General features: G+C 37.1%; 2 protein-coding genes across 4 annotated transcripts in view; one reads left to right on the top strand and one right to left on the bottom strand.

The window, feature by feature from the left end:
* Positions 1-689: 689 nt before the first annotated feature.
* bach1a (BTB and CNC homology 1, basic leucine zipper transcription factor 1 a) lies at positions 690-10319 on the bottom strand. 2 transcript variants are annotated; one of them, XM_079823811.1, is made up of 5 exons: positions 10176-10319; positions 9286-9540; positions 6871-8103; positions 5585-5791; positions 690-2764 (listed from the first exon to the last, which is right to left on the bottom strand). In XM_079823811.1, the coding sequence occupies exons 2-5, from the start codon at positions 9523-9525 to the stop codon at positions 2411-2413; spliced, it is 2034 nt and encodes a 677-aa protein (XP_079679937.1). In that variant the 5' UTR covers positions 9526-9540; positions 10176-10319; the 3' UTR covers positions 690-2410. The 2 variants fall into 2 exon arrangements, with proteins under 2 accessions (XP_079679937.1, XP_079679938.1); XM_079823812.1 differs by lacking the exon at positions 10176-10319 and having other exon boundaries at positions 9286-9635.
* An 839-nt stretch (positions 10320-11158) lies between these two features.
* The window catches only part of mipepa (mitochondrial intermediate peptidase a), a 35077-nt gene continuing 24493 nt past the window's right edge, over positions 11159-21742 (top strand). Inside the window, exons 1-12 of one of the 2 annotated variants that reach the window (XM_079824583.1) lie at positions 11159-11637; positions 11723-11896; positions 13011-13099; positions 14249-14335; positions 14682-14745; positions 15887-16069; positions 16224-16380; positions 17695-17743; positions 18105-18165; positions 18321-18373; positions 19467-19620; positions 19730-19807. In XM_079824583.1, the coding sequence (XP_079680709.1) occupies positions 11494-11637; positions 11723-11896; positions 13011-13099; positions 14249-14335; positions 14682-14745; positions 15887-16069; positions 16224-16380; positions 17695-17743; positions 18105-18165; positions 18321-18373; positions 19467-19620; positions 19730-19807 (1293 nt within the window). In that variant the 5' untranslated portion in view covers positions 11159-11493. The remainder of the gene's footprint in view (positions 11638-11722; positions 11897-13010; positions 13100-14248; positions 14336-14681; positions 14746-15886; positions 16070-16223; positions 16381-17694; positions 17744-18104; positions 18166-18320; positions 18374-19466; positions 19621-19729; positions 19808-21742) is intronic. The other variant, XM_079824584.1, reaches the window with a different exon arrangement.

Raw genomic sequence — 21742 nt, 5'->3', positions numbered from 1 at the left:
TTAGAGTAAGAGTTTAGAGTTAAGTATCTGCTTGTGTTGTGTCTTGAAAAGGTTCATTTGCTTTAAAAAGTGCATCCTTGTACTATATGCGCTGCGCATATTACATGTATACAATAACAGTGTATTTAAAATCATGTAGGGTCTACTTGTGTCCGTGTGTACTCGCTGTCCATATTACATGATTATTCTGACCTCTTGTGGTGAAGTTACTCAACTGCTGACAACCACTGGCCTCCATCACATCTTGAGAAATGTTCCCATTTTGGATTTTTATTTTGAAATTGTTTGACTTTTTTAAAACATCAGCATCTTGAGAAATGTTCCCATTTTGGATTTTTATTTTGAAATTGTTTGACTCTTTTAAAACATCAGCATATGTCGAAAGTGGTTCACTAATGCACACTTTCTCTTACCCAGGAGTTTATCGTTTAAAACAGGGCTCAGGGAAAAACAATAACGAATTGTGTGGTAGCTAGAGAGGATGGTGAAATCTGTGTGTTTACGAAACATTACTGTTGTGATCTATCACCTCTTCAATAGTGACCCTTTTTAAAAATCAAGCTAAAATATGCTTACATGTATATTTCATGCATTACATTTTAAAAAGGTTGATTTTATTTGTTCAGCCTCTGTTATCACATTACTTTTAGCAAGCACCACTGCATTTACACATTTAGTGGAAAAAAACATATTATTGACATTTTATTTGCTACTATTTGTTAAATATGGATCAAATGGTGAATTATACAGTGCATTACATGACAGTATTTTGGTTACAGGGTTAAACAAAAAAAAAGTAAAAATATAACATTTCATTGACGCTACAATGGCAAAATTAACAAGTTATATTTTTAGACTAAAAAGTGTACAGACATTAACATTAGTTAGTTTATCTAAGCATTAAAGTCAACAAGAAACAGCATACACATCCATTTTACTTCCATGTGGAGTAGAGTCAAACAAGACATTTGACCTGAAGTACATGAAAAGTGAGCATTCTGTACCACAATGAGAGTTCAAATAATGCCTGAATCGCTATTTGTGTTCCGACAGCCAATACACTGCATTGCCAAGATGACATCAGCTGAAAAGGGTATTACAACTTTTCATTGAAATAATGTGGTATGAAGAATCATGCACAATAAGACCAGAAACATGTATTAAAGTAAATAGGATTAATCATGATTTTATGTTGGCCTTTTCCAAACTCATTCCACTTTAGCAAGCAAAAAGTGAACAGCCTCTAAACCTTTTTTACTATTTTCTTTGTTACCTTACTTTAGAGAGACTATGGATTCAATGTATTTTTCACAAATCCTACATGATATGCATGAAAACTTACATGGCAGTTATTTAAATGTTACTATATTTATGCATATACGAATACTTAAAAAAAAAAAACACAGATGCATATTCAATACAGAATTCTCATGCCGGTAAGAAGAAAGACGTATTAGGCTACACTGGAATGTACTTGTATGCTCTACATCGCATAACAAAATCATAATCATTAACATAATAAAGAGAATTACAATGATTGTCCATAGTGGCAGTGTAAGTAAAAAATAATGCTAGCAATTAATCCAGTCATTCCTGTTATGTAGTACATTTGCAAGTCTCCATTATACATACAAATACTGTATATAAGTGTATAATTGGATAAAATATAAAACTGAAGTCATATTCGTTTATCTAAAAAGCATAAAAAGGCATTTATTGTATTTTTCTCGAAATGTTAAATGCAAAATGGGGATCTTAAATATTTCCTGTGTCCTTAAAATCACTTTCCACCCTGTTATGTATTTTGAAAAAATCCCTTTAACTAAAAAATGCCATCAAATTTGATGGAAAAACAACAGCATAAACATGTAAGCAGTTAACTCGATAAATTATTTGATGTATTGTGCTTAAGTAGATTTTCTTACTTTTCCACCCTGTTGGACAAAATGTTAAAAAATTGGTATGACTGAATCAAAATATCAAAAGATGTTTAAAAAAAATATCAAAATTGATTTGAGAACTATCAATCCATAATAAAAACAAACCGTCTAATTCCACCCTGTTATTCATCTCTTGCCATTATCTAAATAATCATGTTATAATTAGCAACGTTTATGCATATGAGCTTCGGCAGAGAAAAATGAATACCCCTTGTGTTGTATTTTAAAGTTTCAAGAGTTCAAAATGTGTGAAACGTAACAGGAACGACCCCTATGCAAGGAATGAAAGGCATAGTAGCATTTCCATATGAAACTCCTGGTAATAGTGCAAATTTAGTCACATCCATACTTCAAAACATTACGAAAGTGCTCCTAATAAGAAAGTCATGCTCAAAAGTGTAACTGACGGCAGCAGAAAGGTAAGCTCCTGAGTAAAAATGAAATATCAGACCGCTTTACTCTGTTGTACATCATGGAGCTGGATCTGTAACAGCACTCTGAACGTCGTCTTGCAGGGAGGCAGCGGGCGAACTGAGTGCAACTGTGTCTCCTTCAGGACAAGTGTCTGGAAGAAAGGTGTTCAAGGAGGTGTTCGCATGGTCGTCCCGGTCTGGTCCAGCCAGGCTGGGAGAAGCCATGGGGGTCAGGAGGATGGAGGTGGGACAGTCGGAGGAGACGTACCTGGCCAGCGCTTGCAGCTGCTCAGACTGCGGTGAGGTGTCCGTACTGAGGCTCTGGCACAGGCCCGAGAGGTTCTGACGCACATCCTCCAAGCTGAGCTTCAGCTGGTTGCGATCTTGCAGTAATTTCTCCTTCTCGCTCCTCTGATAAACGTGGAAACAAAAAAGGAGATCCATTTCAGGATTGCATTCTGTACTTTGACATTCTTTATGGTCAAAAAAACATTCATAACACATGCTATTGATTTTCTTAATGTGCGGAAAACGGTACATGTCCGTTTACTCAATCTCCATTTGAAAAAGGGACGATAGAACCAATATAATTGTAGACTTTATATACTAAACTCTGATAATAATAATAAATTATATTATAAAACTGCTTCCAAAATATAATGTATGTATACTTGCTCATATTTAATAAACCAATGTACATTTTCTTAAGATTTAACATTTTTATTACTTTATTTCATGGCCATTTTTTTTTTTTTTTTACAATGAAAGTATCATCGATTACACAAAACTGTAACTGTATTTTCATTATCAAGGTGATTCCAGGTATCACAGTTTTTACAGTCATTGTTCAATGTCATGATAATTTTAATTGTGATTTTTTTTTTGGTCCCAATAAGTGTGTAGTGAAATCTATCTAATCTGGAAATAAAGCAAAACAACAGAGAACAAAGATAAGAAAATGCCATGTTTGTTATTTACAGCAATAATCTGAAATTAATTCACATGAATTTCAATTCTCAAACCAATTAATTAGCAGAAGTTATTACTCCACCACCTGTGTGACGTCATTAACAGCTCTTTACGGTTTCCCCAACGGAGTTCAATTGACGGATGTGCGAGAATTAATACTTTTTTTGTGACAAGCTAGTTCATTCCTCCAACGAAGTATTATACTATGGTAGTTATGTAGAGTTGCGTATGGGACCTTTTAACAGGTCAACCTTGAGCCCTAACAGATTCAAAACATTAATTTGAGAGTTCAAGACTGATTCTTTTGATTCATCCATTAAAACGGTCTAATTTCTCATTCCTCTGTAAATGAGACTACAATGATCCTGCTGCATGTTTGATTGCTCTAAACTAACAGTTTACTAACAGTACTCATTCACTAAGCATGCATACACACTAATTTCTCCTTGACGTCTGCGTACGAACCTTTTCATTATTGATTCATCAATAACTTTTGTTCTAAAATGTATTTAAAATGTATGAAAAAATGTAGGAACAACTAAAACCCCTCGTATGCATAAATCACACACTTGGTGGCCTTATAAACATGCCAAGATGAAATTTTAAACAGATGTAGGTGTAGGATTCTGGCTAAGAGGTCTGTAATGTCTGTTGTAATGTCTGTAACCGCCCTTTTTTTCACAGGATTGGATCCTATCGAAGTGAACTCCAGATCTGATTGGTGCTAATGGGACCAAGAGGCAATAAAAGGATCTGCAGTGCCTGAAGAGGGAGCTCTGCTCAACCTGTGATTTCCTGTTGTTCAATTGCACGTGTTGTTGTGCATTTGCTACAGTGTGTTGCTACTGCTAGCTGGCCTGTTGATCTGCCTGTTGTGTGCAGTGTGAATTTTGGTTTTGAGTTGATAAGTGGCTGTCAAGCTCATTTCCTTTTTTTGTATATTTTGTAGATTACTGTACATATCTTTTCCACTCTTGGGGGAAATGTGCCAATTAGGGGGGTGAGTGCCAATTCTTTTGTAAATACTGTTTTCTCCTGTTTTTCATCAGATAGGGTTATTTGTTGTATTTGTATTTGTTTTCTTTTGTTAGGGAATTTCGTTTTTTCCTGTTAGGAGTTTAGCTGGTGTTTGTTTGTTATTTTGGCCTTTGCTCATCCCTGATACCTTGTTGCGGCCTCACCCTAGACGGGGTCGTAACACTGTATAAAAGGTGTGTATTGTGTTTAAACTTGTTTTGAGGATGGCACTTTTGGATCTTGTGGCGAGACACATTGTACGATTTACGAAAGATGACCAATAGTGGCAATTTCTGTGGTCGTGGATCCTAAACGATGGTCCTAAGTCGTACAGTAGGCCAGGTTCAAAGACGGCCGTTGTCATGGTCTTGCAACCAAAGACTTTAATTTTCTGGCAGTGTCAGAAATTTAGCATGATCATCCCACAGTGTTTGCTTACGTCTACTGACTAGCCAATAAAAATGCAACATGAAATGGCATATTGATCAACGCAACATGGCGCCAAAGCTATTTACCTCAAGCTCCATTCGCAAAATTGGCATGCCAAGTTGGCCTCTTTTCCCTACAGCCATGACCGCATCAATATTCTCCTCTTTCAAGTCCTCCTCTTTTTTTTCCAGTACACATAAAAACCACAACTGCCAAACTGCAATTCATCTTGCTCTATTTGTTTACCACTAGTGCATGCTAATGACGTTTTATTCTTTTACACTACCTTGAGTCGTAGCCTAAGATTCAATAGGTGTCATAATTTTACAGTCTACATACATGTCGTACCCAGGTTTGTTAGGACCATGTTGTACAGTGTGATTTGTAATGATCTTATAGCATTGCCGAAATCGCACAGTCTGTAGCAGGTTTTAGAGAACATACTGTTTGCTGAGGGTGACAAAAGAAAAGGGTGTGCGGAATGACCTTATATGGAGATGGCTTGGGCGTGTTTATGTAAATTACTTACCTTGGCCATGCGGTCGCTCATTTAGAATACTCCAAATTCATCAACATTAGAATAAGGTTATGAACAAATTGATGTGCGTACGCACGTGTTGTGAATTAGGTGGAAAGTTTTCATGAAGTTCAAATAGTGACCCAGTGTTTATGTCAGTTTTTAGAGTAATCCTTCTTGGCTGATTCAATCACAAGTGGGCACTGCTTCATACATGGGTAAATGGGGCCCAAATTGTTCGGATCGCTCAAATAACATTCGGAGAACATTAACAAAATGTCACTATAAAACAGACATACCAGTTTCTTGATGTCTCCCTCCAGCCAATAGATACAGTCTAGCTTCCTCTTGCGGCAGCGCTGTGCAGCCACGCGGTTCTTACTGCGCCTTCTCACATCCTGAACAAACTCCAGCTGTTCTGCAGTCAGCTTCTCGCGTTTCAACATCTGCAGGAATGCTCTCCGGGTCATGCTGGAAATTTGCTCCACAGGGAATGGCAAATCCACCTGGGAAGAAAACCGTGACGTCAACACTGCATTATGGAGGATGTTCAGTTTAGAGGTTGGTTACATTTTTTTCAGTAGAGACTAGTGTTGTAGTCAAGACCACCTAAACTGAGACCAAGACCAGAGAGTGTTGAGACCAAGACTTTGTGTTTGTGGGGTTGAGATTAAGACAAGAAGACCAAGACAGGGCGAGACCGAGTCAAGACTAATACCGGACCAGCACTTCATTTAAAAATCAATATCTACTGTCTAAGAAAGGTCTTATTATTCTAATTATATTTATTGATTAAGTATAAGACACTATAGAGCTGTGACCAATCAAATCATTTACAATATAATTCATCTTAGTGTTGCAGAGATTGCAAAGAAGTTGCATCTGAATTGGTAAAATTACACCTGCATAAATGTTTTGAAAAACATTTTGAATATAAATAAAATGATAGGTCTACTTTTAAATATGAAACTGAAATCAAAACACTTAATCACTGAGTCACATAATCATTTATTGAACCGATTTGTTCAAAGCAGCAGATTCATTTAGTAGCGAAACACGTTGCCGAAATAGCAAAAACGTAATATTAACTTCTTGTTTATTGAATGTTTGTACAAAATCACTATCACGTTTTCAATCATGCTCATATTCGTGAACATTTTTGTGGGCATTTGTATTCATTTTACTTTTTAGAGACAATCTTGCATTGATTTCAAACCCGGCACCACAGTAACAAAAGAAATCACATTAGAAATAAGTTATTGATTGCATTTTAAGCAGTACGTTTTACATCAAATCACATTAATGATGTAAAAAAAGAAATCAGACAATGCCCTGGCAATTTAGTAATATCCCCGCAGTTGTGGTCTTGACCAGTCTTCTTAGTCTGAGACCGAGACAAGACCTTCAAAAAATGGTCTTAGGACCGGTCTCGGGTACTACAACACTAGTAGAGACTGAAACTTTTATTTGAAGCATGTCAGAGAATCTCAACCATGTACAAAATATTGGTGAAGTTTGCAATTTGGCACCAAACTCCACCTCTAAGTTCATGAAGTTTTGCAACCGTGAGTGCTTGCATGCTCACCTCCTGCACTTGTTCATTGCTACCACATTGTGCACAGTCTCCATCCGATTCACACTCAGAGTTTTCCCTTGAGTTAATTGGGGACATGCAGGGACTGTCTCCTCCAGTGTCCTCGTTGGACAGAGTGTGTCCTCCGCAGTTCTGTCTGTCACTGGAGCTCAAGTCCCTCAGGAAGGGACAATCATCAGGTGCAGCTCCCAGATCCAGATGCTTCAACCAGTGGAAGTCTGAGCCGTTTCCTGCAGATGACTGGTCGATAGAGTCCAAAGGCAGCGGCTCATTTAACGCGGAGCTCAAATCCGGCCAAAAGCCCTTCGCAAGATGCTCAGCCACTTCCCTTTCCACTATGCTTCGTTCAGTGAAGCCATCTTTGGGGGTCAGTTCAGAGAACGTTTGTTTGTTGGAATCAAAGACCTGGCTGTCGTCTGTGCCAATGCTACTGAGGTCTGGAGCGCAAGAAATCCCGTCCAAAACCCCGCTTGACTCCACAGAATTCAAGGGACATAGTTGGCTGCAATTGGTGGGTGGCATTAGAGACCCTTCAAGTTGGTCAAAGTGGCCATCTGTGATACTGGCTATGTTCAGGTCTTTATCCGTAGGTGGTTCACAACGTACCTCCATTGCTAGTTCCTTCTGGAATTGTTCCTCTATTGCTAAAATGTCCCCACTACAGCCAGATACAGCCGAATGCAACTTCTCATTGTCACTACTTGAAGTGGACAAGAAAGGACAAACTTCACCGGCCACCACAGAAGAGGAAGGCAACTGTGGGCCACAGTTCTGCAGGCAAAACTGGTCTTGGCCATCACCCATGTGGTATGAAGAGCTTCTTGTGTACAGCGGGGATAAATCTAACTGCATTTCTTTGCCATTTGAGACAGGGGGACCATCTTTAGGACTTTCTACAGAGGATGTTGTAGATGCAGCCTGCATGACTGGTCCTGCATCCTGAGATACACAATCTTCTTCAGTTTCAGGGTTTTGGTCACTGGGACTGCAGACGGCATGGGATTTCTTACTGGATGCTTGGCTCTTGCTTTTCCCTTTCAATTTCTTTGAGGTTCCACCACCGTCAGAAAACTTCGGGACGAGGAATTCAAAGCAGGCTTTATCGAGGTTTTGGAATCCAAGAAATTCGGCGCATCTGTGGATCTCCAGGATGTTTTCTTTCGTGAAGTGAAGTTTTGCAGTGTAGGCAAACTGCAGAAGAGGCTCAAATCCCTCCACAGTGACCTTGGGAGATTAATGATCTAGTCATGATTACTGCATGAATAAATCATTTACAAATTGCATTACTGAGTTATTACTGTAACGTAGTTTGCTCAGTTTAATCCCAATATATAAGGCCTAATTTGACAGCAATGCAATGTAAACAATTTTTCAAGGAATAGTTCACGCAATAATGAACACTTTGTCATCATTTACACACCATCATGTCATGATATATGTATATATACAATACACTTTTCCATATTATGAAAGTGAATCAGGATAAATGGGATTATGAAAAAGTGTCAAAAAGAAATGTAGAACTTTTAAACCATGTTCATGAAATGTTTAAAAATGTGGTGTAACCATCAAGTAAAAAGTACAAATATGTTGAACACATGAGTGCTTTATTTACATTTCTATTTTATTATTATTATTAACAAATATCATGAATTGTTAATATCTTTATTTATATATAGATCTTTATATATTTATATAATATCTTTATTTTGGGGGAGTCACATGACATTTTGCAACCTGCATTATCATAAAAAGGTCAAATTATCTGTTATTTTAAGAAACTTATTGACCTTAACAAACAGTTATGAGGGACAGCAGGAGTTCTCTCTGATAAAATGTTGGTCAGACCACATCACATTGATTTGTGGACAAATATTAATACAAAAAAGTTCTGGTAAGTAATAATCATAAAAGATTCATTATTATTCATTGTATTATTTTAATAAGGCTTTTTCTTCATTATGGTTTTAGGACAGTTGCATCAACATTACATTTTTTACTTTTTACCCTTTTTTAAATTAATAAATATAATTATATAATAATATAATAGGCCTATTTAATCATAAACATGGTAATCATAAAAGTGGTGTATTCAAGTAACAGTATGCATGTATGTATGTATGGATAAATGAATAAATATAGCCGTGCAAATAAATAAAAATGTGTCATGTCATTGACCCTCAGACTGACCTTCATTGGGTTCAATATATATTCATACGCGAGTAAATGATGACATAATTTTCATTTTACTTTGAATTGTTTGTTTTAGAGTTTGCGCAGATTTTTTTTTTTTTAAACAAATGTATCTGTTAAAAAGAACAACAAATCATAAAGAGAAGACAGCTTAACCATAGGTTTCTCAAAACCTCCAGGTTCAACCCATCCATCCACCATATCAAGCATTACCTCATCCGGTAAGCTGACAGTGAGGTTTGGTCGGCTGTGGTTTGTCAGTCTGGTGTAAAAATAGTGGCTGCAGGAAGCCAGCACTGAAGAGTGTGCTCGAAAGCTCCTGCGCTCCACTTCAACCGTCACATCACACAAGAGCTCCTTCTGCCTCAGTTCCTCCAGAGACCGAAGAACATGATGGCTGTGAATAGCGGACTGAAAGGTGAAAACAGAGGTCCGGGGGCCATCCACAGACATGACGCAGGGGTTTAGCTACAAAATAACAGATACATAGACACAACTGTGTAACAAGGTGAAAATACAGAAAGAGATGCATCAAGTTACACTTGGGTGGAGTGATGTCCAGCTCAATACATGGTGATGATGAGGGGCACGTACAGTACACAGATGCATTTACAATTAAAGAAATGTAGAATGCAAAAAGTGAAATATATAAATACAACCAACATTATCTTACTTTATCAATGTTAAAATATTTGAGTAACCATTAGGATAAGTAAACAGAGTGACTGAGCATGACTCTGCAAAATAAGTATACATTAAAAGCATGTTTTCAGTTTACGGCTAAACAAAAGATAGCTAATCTTTCTGTATATGTGTCAATCATATAGTTAAACGAATAGTTTTCACTGGATGTGTCAAAATAAGCCAAAATGAGTGTTGAGCAACTGTGCAAACATTTGTTTATGAGCTGGCATAAATAAACATGGCTTAACTATAATACCTGGAAGTTCCGACTTGTCAATATGGCATAATCTTCGAAATGATAAAACAAAAATGGGAACTAGCCAGTGGTTTATAATGAAACTGACATTGTTTTAACCTATCTTAACACAAGCATGTTTACCCGTGGGGTTCGTATGTCTGTAAAGGAATATAACACTGACCTGACATATCACTGGAGAGCAGAAGCCGTCAAAAATCCCGCTCTGTCCATCGCTTTTCTAGTCTAAAAGTAAAAACGGATTAAAGTTTGACAGCGAACGAGCTCCATAATGCCTGTCATGTGACTGTACAGTGCGGCAGTGAGTGCGCGTCACACATCACGCACAGAACGTACTGCGTCATGCATCTAAAAACCACGCCCACCTCCATCTCCTTAGATAGACACGCCCACCTCCATCTCCTTAGATAGATAGATGGATAGATAGATAGATAGATAGATAGATGGATAGATAGATAGATAGATAGATAGATAGATAGATAGATAGATAGATAGATAGATAGATAGATAGATAGATAGATAGATAGATAGATAGATAGATAGATAGATAGATGGATGGATGGATGGATGGATGGATGGATGGATGGATGGATGGATGGATGGATGGATGGATGGATGGATGGATGGATAGATAGATAGATAGATAGATAGATAGATAGATAGATAGATAGATAGATAGATAGATAGATAGATAGATAGATAGATAGATAGATAGATAGATAGATAGATAGATAGATAGATAGATTACATTATATTATTTGGGAACATTTCAATTATGTAGCCTCCAGTGAGTTAATGAACTCAAATTATGAATTATGCATATAATTATTATTAGTAGTCTCATTTTTTTATGTAAATGTTTAAATTGATGTTAAACAATTATGTAAAATAATAATAATGATAATAATAATTATTATTATTAGTAGTAGTAGTAGTAGTAGTAGTATATACAGAGAACTGATGCTAAGTCAGTTAGATAATGGGGGATTTTGAAATAAGGGAATAGGAGAAAGAAAAACGTAAATGTTGATGTTAAACAGATTTTATTATTATTTACAGAGAACAGTTTTCAGAACCTTTATTTTGAAAGGAGAAAAAAAATTATTTTGAAACACCATGAGATGATTCGCTTCATTTTCACTTGCTGTTTAAACTCACTTTAACATCTTTGGGTATCTTGTGAATCGTTGTGAATAATCAGACCACAACTGTATTCATAAAAAAAAAAAAATAATTATGCATATTTGAACGTTCTTATATAGCGAAATATGATTTTAGAAATTCACACGATTTTTTAAAGTGTCGAAAGTGCTTCTTTAAATCTAAGCGTTTACTGTCATTGGAAGGAGCATGTCAAACCTACTGCGGTGCTTTTCCGTTTGTTGGAGTTGTTTATTCTAGTTAGTTTAGCTGTCGGATGTTCTGGCTGTGAAGAGTGAATTGAGAGTAGTTGTTGAATCGCATGCTGACTGCCATCAGCAATGTCAGCGTACAGACCGCTGCTGTATTTGCTCAGGCAAGGGACGGTAGCCCGGGTCTGTAGGACAGTCACCACCTGGTCACCTGTAGGAGCTGCTTTCAATGCCAAAGTCCAGAGGAGACTAGACCTCCTCCACCAAAATGGGGTACGTACTTGTCTGTATCTATGTCTAATTTCAGTTGCTGTTTGATTGACTTTTAATAGCGTAAAATGCAAACCGTGTATGTCAGGGGTTGTTTGGTGTCCCAGAGCTCAGCTCCATTGAAGGTTTTGAGGTGGTCCAGGACAGAGCCCTGCAGGAGACAGAGCAGCTGGTGGAGAAAGCCTGCCACTGCACCCCAGGAGTCCAGACTGTGGAGATATTTGACAAACTATCAGACAGCCTATGCAGAGTGGCAGATATGGTAAACAAGTTTTATTTATTTTTTTTTATATATAAATAAATAAAACTAATAATAATAGAGGATTACACATGAAAAATGTAGCATACTGCTCCTCGGCAGGATATATTTTTGTGGAAACCATGGTACATTTATACAGTTTAATGAATAGAAAGTTCAAAAGAACAGCATTCATGTAAAATGTAAATATTTTGTAACATCATAAGCTAAATATATTTATTGTCACTTTTGATCAATTTAAAGCATCTGTGCTGTCACAAAAATAAATTATGTATATAGAAATAAATAAATAATTTCTTAGGTGGTATGTGTCAAAGTAACATCCACATGGATGGCAGGACCCAATGTTTAATAATATATAATATTAATAATAATTCCTTACATTTATATAGCACTTTTCTGGGTACTCAAAGCCGAACATTGCCCAAAGCATCACACTGCCTCTGCGGGCTTTCCTTCTTCCCATAGTGCATCCTGCGTGAAAACAGAAAACGTGACTCATCAGTCCAGGCCACCTTTTTTCATTGCTCCGTGTTCCAGTTCTGATGCTCACGTGCCCACTGTTGGCACTTTCAGAGGTGGACAGGGGTCAGCATGGGCACCCTGACCGGTCTGCGGCTATGCAGCCTCATACGCAACAAACTGCGATGCACTGTGTATTCTGACACCTTTATATCAGAACCAGCATTAACTTCTTGAGCAATTTGAGCTACAGTAGCTCGTCTGTTTGATCGGACCACACGGGCCAGCCTTTGCTCCCCATGTGCGTCAATGAGCCTTGGCTGTCTATGAACCTGTCACTGGTTTACCACTGTTCCTTCCTCGGACCAATTTTGATAGATACTGACCACTGCAGACCGGGAACACCCCACAAGAGCTGCAGTTTTTGAGATGCTCTGACTCAGTTGTCTAGCCATCACAATTTGGCCCTTGTCAAACTCGCTCAAATCCTTACGCTTGACCATTTTTCCTGCTTCTAACACATCAACTTTGTTGGACAAAATGTTCACTTGCTGCCCACTAACAGGTGCCGTGATGAAAAGATAGTCAGTGTTATTCACTTCACCTGTTATAATGTTATGCCTAATCGGTGTGTGTATATTTATTTATTGTGTAGGCAGACTTTATCAAGGTGGCACATCCTGACGTGTCCTACCGGGAGGCTGCAGAGAGGACTTGTATAAACATTGGCACTATGGTGGAGAGGTGGGCCTGGATTTATATCCACTTTTTTATATATTTATATATTGTTAGTATTTTCACATAAAAATGTTTTTTATTTTTATGTAGTTTCCAAACATTCCTTTTGCCATTAATTGTAATAATTCAATGAGATGCATAAGTTGTCTGTCAACGGTCGGTCAGTCAATCTGATCTCATCCCTACGAGTCTGTCTGTGATTACATGAAGAAACTGAGACAGATTAAATCCAGAAGAACTGCAGCAAAATCTCCAGGATGCTTGATGGAACCTACCTGCAAAGCTACCTGAAAAACTACGTCCTAGTGTATCTAGGACAAAAGATCTATAACAAACTTCATGAAATCAGCCCTAATGTTGGAAGAAGTTTCTATCAAACCGATGGGACCAGATTGTTTATGCCCATTCCAGGATAGGCCATTCCAGGATGTCACACACGTTTTTAATTCTAGGAGAAGATCCACCAACATGTTCTTTCTGTCAAAACTCTTAATCATTGAAGCTTAGATTTAGCTTTATCTAGTTTTTATCCCTGTGAGAAACTTTTTTTTATTCAGTTAACTCGTGAGGAAATGTTTAACAAAGTTAAACCAAATATAGTTTTAGAGTTTGTAAAAACCTGATAGAGTTTTACCATAATTTTTTCTCGCCATGAAAATTGCCACAGAAGCTGGGATGGCGTTAAAAACAAACAAACCTAGGACAAAAGCTGTTTTAAACTCAAAGGGTGGTCACACCAAATATTGATTTGATTTAGTCATAGAAGTTAACTAATAAATCAAATCTATTTATGACATTATTTTTGAAAGCAGCCTCACTTTACAGCATTTTTACACAAGCGCCTTAAACTTTTTACAGTCCTGTAGCTTTGCAGGCAGGTTTCTTTGAGAGTCTTGGAGATGTTGTCACAGTTCTTCTGGATTTAGTCAAAAATCTGTCAGTTTTTTCAGTTTCTTAATGTAATCCTAGATGGACTTGATGAGATCAGATAGGTAAGATCAGATCTCCGAGTGGAGCAGTTGACAGACAGTTGTGCATGCGAAAATCTCAACTGGATTATTACAATTAATGGCAAAAGGAATCTTTGTAAATGTAAACTGATAGTTTTGCACAGTTTTTTCCCTGAGATATTTTGGTTTTTATTTTGTCTTACAGGCTCAATACCAATGTTGAATTGTATAAGAGCTTAAAGGACCTGTTGGATGACAAAGAGATCTTTACCAAACTGGACCCGGAGACGAGGTATAAATCAGATCATCTTTTTTTATTTCATGATAGAGGTGCACGGCACGCGTTATGCTCCATGGGTAATCATTATGCCAGTCCATGCCATCATTTATTTGTTTGTGCATGGAAATTATATCTCTATCTATCCTATTATAAAATAGGCATAGTTTGCAAACCTGTACCTTACTTCATGTTTGATAACTAATCAAGGTTTTACATATAATTTTGTGAACATTTAGTGCCAAATGCTGGCAAACAAGTTCATGCCCAAGCATGAAATCCCAGTCAAATTGATCTTGTTGTCGTGTTTTCTTTGTTAAAAAGAAATTGTAATATTCTCTATATGGTTTTATTGATGCAGAAGAGTGGCTGAACTGTTCATGTTTGACTTCGAAATAAGTGGAATCCATCTGGATAAAAAAAAGGTTTGATTTATTATTTTTTAATTAATTATTCATACATTTTTTTTGACTTGTCTCAGTTAGAGCTGCACAATCATTAAAAGTTTGCGAGCTCGATTCAAACACCCTGCAATCTTATTCCTAAATGACAATGTTTGGACCTTTGACTAGATCTCAGCGAACATTCAAATCTGCTTTCGCGCTGCCGCTGACCCAGACAGAGCAGTTGTCATATATAAAGTACGAAACGGCACACAGTATTGATATTTCTGTCATATAATAATTCAAATGATCACCGAAGAACTGGGATAAAAGTTCATAGTTCGGATATAAACACTGATGTCATTAAAATATAAAAAAATACAAATAATTCATTCAAATTATTATTTTTTTTTAAATAGACTGCAGCAATTAACATTTTGTCAGAACCGCTAGTAGTATATTACATGTTATTTTGTTTAGTTGTCTGTTCAGAGGAAGCTTGTTTCTGCCACAGAATAAAAAATAAAAAGGTAATTGACTTTTTTAGCTATAAAGTCAAAATTGTGAGATATAAACTCTGAGGTAACTTCAAACTGTGAGGTAAAAATCTCATTCATGTTTGAGCGCTCTGAGAGATTTCTATTTACAGCGTGTTTTTACAAGCAGTGAGCATTGTAGCCAATCTCAATCATATCTGTTGAGGGCGTGAACGAAATGGTCAATAAGAGGCGTTGGTCAGAATCCACTTAACACCGCTGAAAATATTTTGTTTGTTCAACGTGAGGCGCACGCTCACAAATCCTTTCATTATAACCAACAAAGTGTAAACACAATTTCAACAAAAGATTAATTGTACAATTAATACAGCTTTTTTATTATAACGAGAGTTTTCGCGAGATTGCAGAATTCAATGAGCTTGTGCTTTAGAGATTGAAAGCCTTTTGCTTTCTGTTTACTACAACATGATGACTGCGATGATTGACAGTGATGACCAACAGATGAGACCATTTTTTTTAAAGTACTTAATTCACCAGTTTTTGCTCTGGTACCGAAGTTGGTACAGAGAACTGCAAATTTCACTAGTATTGGTACCGACTATACTGACAACTATACTGACAGTAAAATACATTTGTGTGTAAGACACTGCTATGCATCTCGCAGATTACCTTTTCCTATTTCACAGAGGAAAGAGGCTGTGAACTTGAATGTGAAGCTGTTGGATCTGAGCAATCAGTTTCTCATGAGCTGCCACATGCCCAACAGAATAGAAAAGAGAGCTCTTCCTGAACACATTCACCAGCACTTCAGTAAAGATGGAAAGTACATTCAGATCAGCGGCCTGCATGCGGACACACCTGATGATCTGGTACATCACTTTCCTTGATTAGTACCATGTTGCATAAATATTGATTGAAATGGTTACAAACTCTTTTAATATTGTACATTTTCCTTTAGACCCTCAGGTGGCTTTGTGTGGTGTAACTGGTGTTTTTTTTTTGTTGTCTGCACATATTTTTCAGGTCAGGGAAGTTGCGTATAAAATTTTCCTCTACCCGAATGCAAATGTGATGCGCATACTTGAGGAACTGCTGGCCTGTAGAGATAAACTGGCTCGCTTGGTTGGTTATGAATCTTATGCGCACAGAGCATTAAAGGGAACCATGGCCAAAAGCCCAGGTAACATACTTTGTCTTTTTTTCTTTTTTCTCATTTTCATATTTTGCCTTTAAACTTGTGTACTTTCTGTACCACTAGCTGCACCAAACAGAACGGCAAGAATAATGATTGTTTCTTGTGAAGAAATACACCATTTTATATTATATTTAGTGCTGTCAAATCGATTAATCACATCCAAAATAAATGTTTGTGTTTACATGATGCGTGTTTGTACTGTGTATAATTATTTTGTATATATACATAGACACATGCATGTATATATTTAAGGGGGAAAAAATTATAATATAAATGATATAAATATATTTACAGTATACACATGCAAATATTTCTTAAAAATGTATGTGTGTGTGTTCAAATATACATCATAATTATACACAGTACACACACATTATGTAAACACAAACCTTTATTTTGGATGCGATTAATCGTTTTGACAGCACTAATTATATTATATTGCATTATCAAATATTTAAAGGTTCACTAGGTTACTTTTACATTCTTGTAATAAAACGAGAATCAACATCGGCTTGGTTTTTCGGAGATAGCGAGAGCATGTACTTTTTTGTCAGAATCCAACTGTTGTAAAAGTGCCACAGATTGCATTTTTTTTACTCAACAAGCGAGTAAGTTATTTTATTGAACAGATCAATTGCTCTCAATAAAATGTAGCTCTCTAACAGAGTTGATTGTAAAGCATTATCTTTTGTGAAGGGTCATTCCATTTTGGTTGTTGTAGCGCTGTGCTAGCAGTGTTTAGCTCTAACTTGCCTCAGCACACCTGCCTGGAAGTTTCTAGTAAGGCCTAGTAAGGCCCTGTCCCAAATGGCACACTTCATGTGCACTTTCGGTCTTGTGGACTTACAATGGCCGCTGCGTGCGCGTGTCCGTTAAGTCCATGAGACTGCAAGGTGTTCCATTTGTCATTTTAGGTCTCAGAAGGGTGCTCGCGAGCGCCCCCTTTGAGGTCGATATGCGCCCTCGATGCGCACTTCTGCCGAGCCCGCACTGGTGTGGTTCTTCCCGGCAGTCAAAGCGGCATTACGTTGTGAAAGTGCGGACTCCGAGGAAGACCGTGAGGGTTTAGGGTGCCATTTGGGACAGGGCCAATGACCTTGAATTAGCGGGTTCAGGTGTGTTTAATTGGGGTTGAAGCTAAACTCTGCAGGACCGTGACACCCCTGAGCTCTCAAGCACAATCAAAAAATGTTTTGATTGTGTGCAGTTTTGTTTCAACTGCTAGAGTGCCAAAAGCTACAAAGTGTACCATTAATATTATTGGAATACAAGTTTATGACAAGGTCTGTTTCTCTACAGAGGCAGTGATGAGCTTCTTACAGCAGATCACCGACAAGCTCTCAGACAGGTTGAGTTTTCTCTCTTCAAAATTTGACAGTTGCATAATAATGAATATATTATGTGCAAAAGTTACAGTCTGTTTTTATTAAGAAAGCTTAAGCCTAATTTGTCTATCACGGTATTGTCATTGTCTTATTCTAGCAAAGGTGCCACTAGGTGTCGCTGTCAACAACATTATAAATGTTGTTGCAGCTATTTGAAGATACTACATTGTATTGTATTGGTTGCATGTGTTCCAAAAGATACATATTTTTAAAAGAATATGTATATTTGTGTATATGTATGTATAGTATATCATTTGTTTAATGTAAAATATAATGTTTATATATGTTATATAATATAAAAAACAATATTTCTGTAAACCTTAGGACTGAAAAGGATTTTGAAATGATGAGGGATATGAAGACAAAACTCAACCCCAAAAATTCTGTAAGCACTGCTCAATTATCTCTGATATTTGCATTTTCTGCTCTCATATTGCATAATCTTGTAAAATTGTACAACTTTCACAAACGTAATAATACCTTCAAGTTTGTTTAAGTGAGAAATAGTCAATTTAAACTGAATTAAATCTTTCTCTGTAGGAAATAATGCCATGGGACCATCCGTACTTCAGTGGTGTGATACGTGCAGAAAGGTGAGAGATTTGAGAAAAGCGTCTAAGAATCTAAGAATTTTCTCCTTAGATAATACACTAGACTACTGTTTAAAAGTAACAGTATTTTTCTTAGCTATAAACACAATTTTGTAACTACACACCAACTTGTACAAATCTCAGACTGTCATGTCAAAATCAACTATTTTAGTCAAAAACATATTCTCTTTTGTCTAACTTTGTCCTCAGATGACGCTCAAAACCTAACAAATGCACAGACTACTTTTCTGAACACAAGTCAGATCTATTCAAAACCGTGTCACAAAAACCTCTTATTGTTATTCACGAATCCTCATCTAAAGTAGTTGCTGTGTCCTGTAATTATACTGTATGTGTACGTAGTATAAAAATCCTGTTGATGACTCTTCTCCAGTGTTAGGAGGCATTTTCTAAAGCACAATCAGTTGTGCTCCTATTTATATTATCCTGAGATTGTGACTGGTGTGTCATCAGTTTTGCTACCTAATGTTTACTCATGGATAAATGTGTGCTATTTGAGTTCACATCGTGATGCTTGAGTTAATTATATTATGTGTTTGTTTTTTTCTGAATAAGAATATGGTTAAAGCTGTGTAAAATGAGAGCATTTTGTGTAGAGTTTTGCAGAAATGTGTCTTTGATTTGAGAACTGAATGAATAATTTTGGAAAGTGGGCCAACTGAATCAGTTCTACTGTGTTAGCATTCGAAAAAACTGTGAAAGTAATGGTTTTATTCAGCAAGGATGTAACAGTAAAGACATTTATAATGTTACAGAATATTTCGTCTTCTTTTTTCTTTTTTTTATAGTTCTTTTGAACTTTCAAAAGATTAAAAAAATATGGTTTCCACAGAAACATGAAACGGCACAACTGTTAACATTTGATAATAGTAATAAGAAATGTTTCTCAAGCACCAAATTGGCATATTATAATGATTTCCGAAGGTTCATGTGACACATGCTCTGATTTGTGCTGTATGATTTCCACAGTTCTTGTCACATCCTTGTAATTTCTCTTTTGTAGGTTTTAGTGAGAAAAATGTGAATGGACATTCAGCCTTTAATAACATGGCATGTTTATGTTTTGTCTTTGCAGATTCAACATCGAGCCAAGCCTGTACAGTCCGTACTTCTCTCTAGGAGCGTGTATGGAAGGTCTGAATGGTCTTTTCACACAGCTGTATGGTGTATCACTGCTGGCTGAGCAGCCCAGTGTGGGGGAGGTTTGGAGTGAAGATGTGCGCAAGCTGGTGAGATCATGCTTCTGTGTGATTAACAGACCCAAAGGGCTTAAATGAGAGCTCATCGTCAGGTCTAGCCAACTTCTTTTCTAATGTCACATTTTAATTGTCCCTTCAGGCTGTGGTGCATGAAACAGAGGGACTGCTGGGATATATCTACTGTGACTTCTTTCACAGACCTGAGAAACCTTACCAGGTGAAGAAATCAGATAAGCCATCTACTCTTGTTGTCCTTAGTTTGTCCATCTCAAATTAGTATCTGTTATACAGTGTTATACAACAATTAGTTCCAGTCCTCTAATTTGATTGGCTTGAGTGGTGATTCATACTGATATTCAGTTACATCATTACACCAGTAGGTGGCAACAAGTGAGTGAGTGTCTTTATGAGTGAGTCACTCATTGCATTTGAAATCAAATAATTCCCTGCTATATAGTTTCAGAAAAACAGTACGCCAACAAAACACTGTAGCTCTTTTTTTCTGCATCATAAATGACTTGCGTCTCTGAGTGTGCAGACGAATTGCAATAAATGCTGTCGTGTTATCTTGCGTTTGGATACCTGGTGTTTGAGAATGCAATCATGTGAGACACTTCTGGGAAGTTATTATACCAATCATCAGTTTTGACATTGTCTTATTTGTGCTTTTTTCAGCTGCTTATAAACATATTAGTGCTGGGAATCGATAAAAAAAAGTAACTAATTAATCGATTTTTTTTATGTAATTAATTGCGATTAATCGTAAGTTTTTAATATTTTGATATTGTAATAATTTCAGTTACTCTCCCGCGCACTTACTGTCCCGCGCATCTCATTTCCTCACAACTCTTTAAGTTCATTTAAGACGTTATTTAACTAATTTATGACTCCAAATATGAGAATACTCAAAATTCTCTGTGTTGTTGTTATTGTTTGTTCAAGAGCAAAAGAGAACTTGATGTGAGCAGAAGACTGACACGAGTCTGTCTGTGCGTCGAGTGTGTGTGTGTGTGTGTGTGTGTGTGTGTGTGTGTGTGTGTGTGTGTGTGTGTGTGTGTGTGTGTGTGTGTGTCCCTCGATTAGCTGACATGAGACGCAGCCACACAGACAGGACACTGACACACACACACACACACTCTCTCTCACACACACACACACACACAGACAGGACATTGACATACAGCGCGTTCTCTTGTGTCTTGTCGCGCTTGGAAGCATTTACATGAATAGGAGCGTGATCATGTAACGCTAGGCAAAAATGGATATAAAAATGGACGCTGCGTTATTTGCGTTAAATATTTGTAATGCTTTAAGCTGAAAAAATGTATCGCCCGCGTTAACGCGTTAATTTGCCCAGCCCTAAAACATATTAATGGCAAAAGTGTAATTACAGGCGTTGACGTGTGGTATTTGAATCTCAAAAAGCGTGCGCTCCGTGGGTTTGGTCGCATTACCGGATAATGAAGAGGCTCGCGAACGACTGACATCTCTCTGTTTTCAAACAGATTACATAAACACAGAATATTTGTCTCATGTTTGTGTGATAAGTTTTCACTAAGCTACAGGTCATTTTCTGAAGACAATCAGATTGGACATCATTGTGAGAGAGGCTGCAGATCGTGCATCATGTTTGTTTTCTTTATTTTGCAGAAAGCACAACAATTTGTTTTTTTCTGACTGTGCACGAAAAAAATGTAAACTTATAATCTGAGTTGGACAGTAACAAAGTACATTTACTTGAGTACTGTACTTAAAGCTACACTGTGTAACTTTTTTAGTCTATTCTTGGCTAAAAACACTTAGTTCTTTCAAAAATATATGTGCTCATTAATGTATATTTACTTCTTTCAAGTAATAAAGTATTCTCGTAAGTTTATAATATGCCATTGAAAATACATAAGGTAATGGGATCTAACGGTGGTCGCCATGTTGCCCCTCCATCTTGAAAGTACATTAGCCAAAGAGGGACATACCCGTAAATTCAAGCTTCGCCTTTCGTGTTTTAACCGGTTTTAATACTCGATGGCACTGTACAAAATTCTCTGCCTCGCGCATGTGCGCGTCAACTTGTTCAGACTTGTCTGGTGCATGTGCAGAGAGTTTTCATATCAGCAGCGTCCAGTAACAGAGTTATACAGAGTTTTCCTGGCTT

This window comes from Gobio gobio (genome assembly GCF_949357685.1).
Source record: "Gobio gobio genome assembly, chromosome: 8".
NCBI classification, from domain to species: domain Eukaryota; kingdom Metazoa; phylum Chordata; class Actinopteri; order Cypriniformes; family Gobionidae; genus Gobio; species Gobio gobio.
Note: the sequence above shows the minus strand (reverse complement) of the source record. Positions and strands in the feature narration are given on the sequence as shown.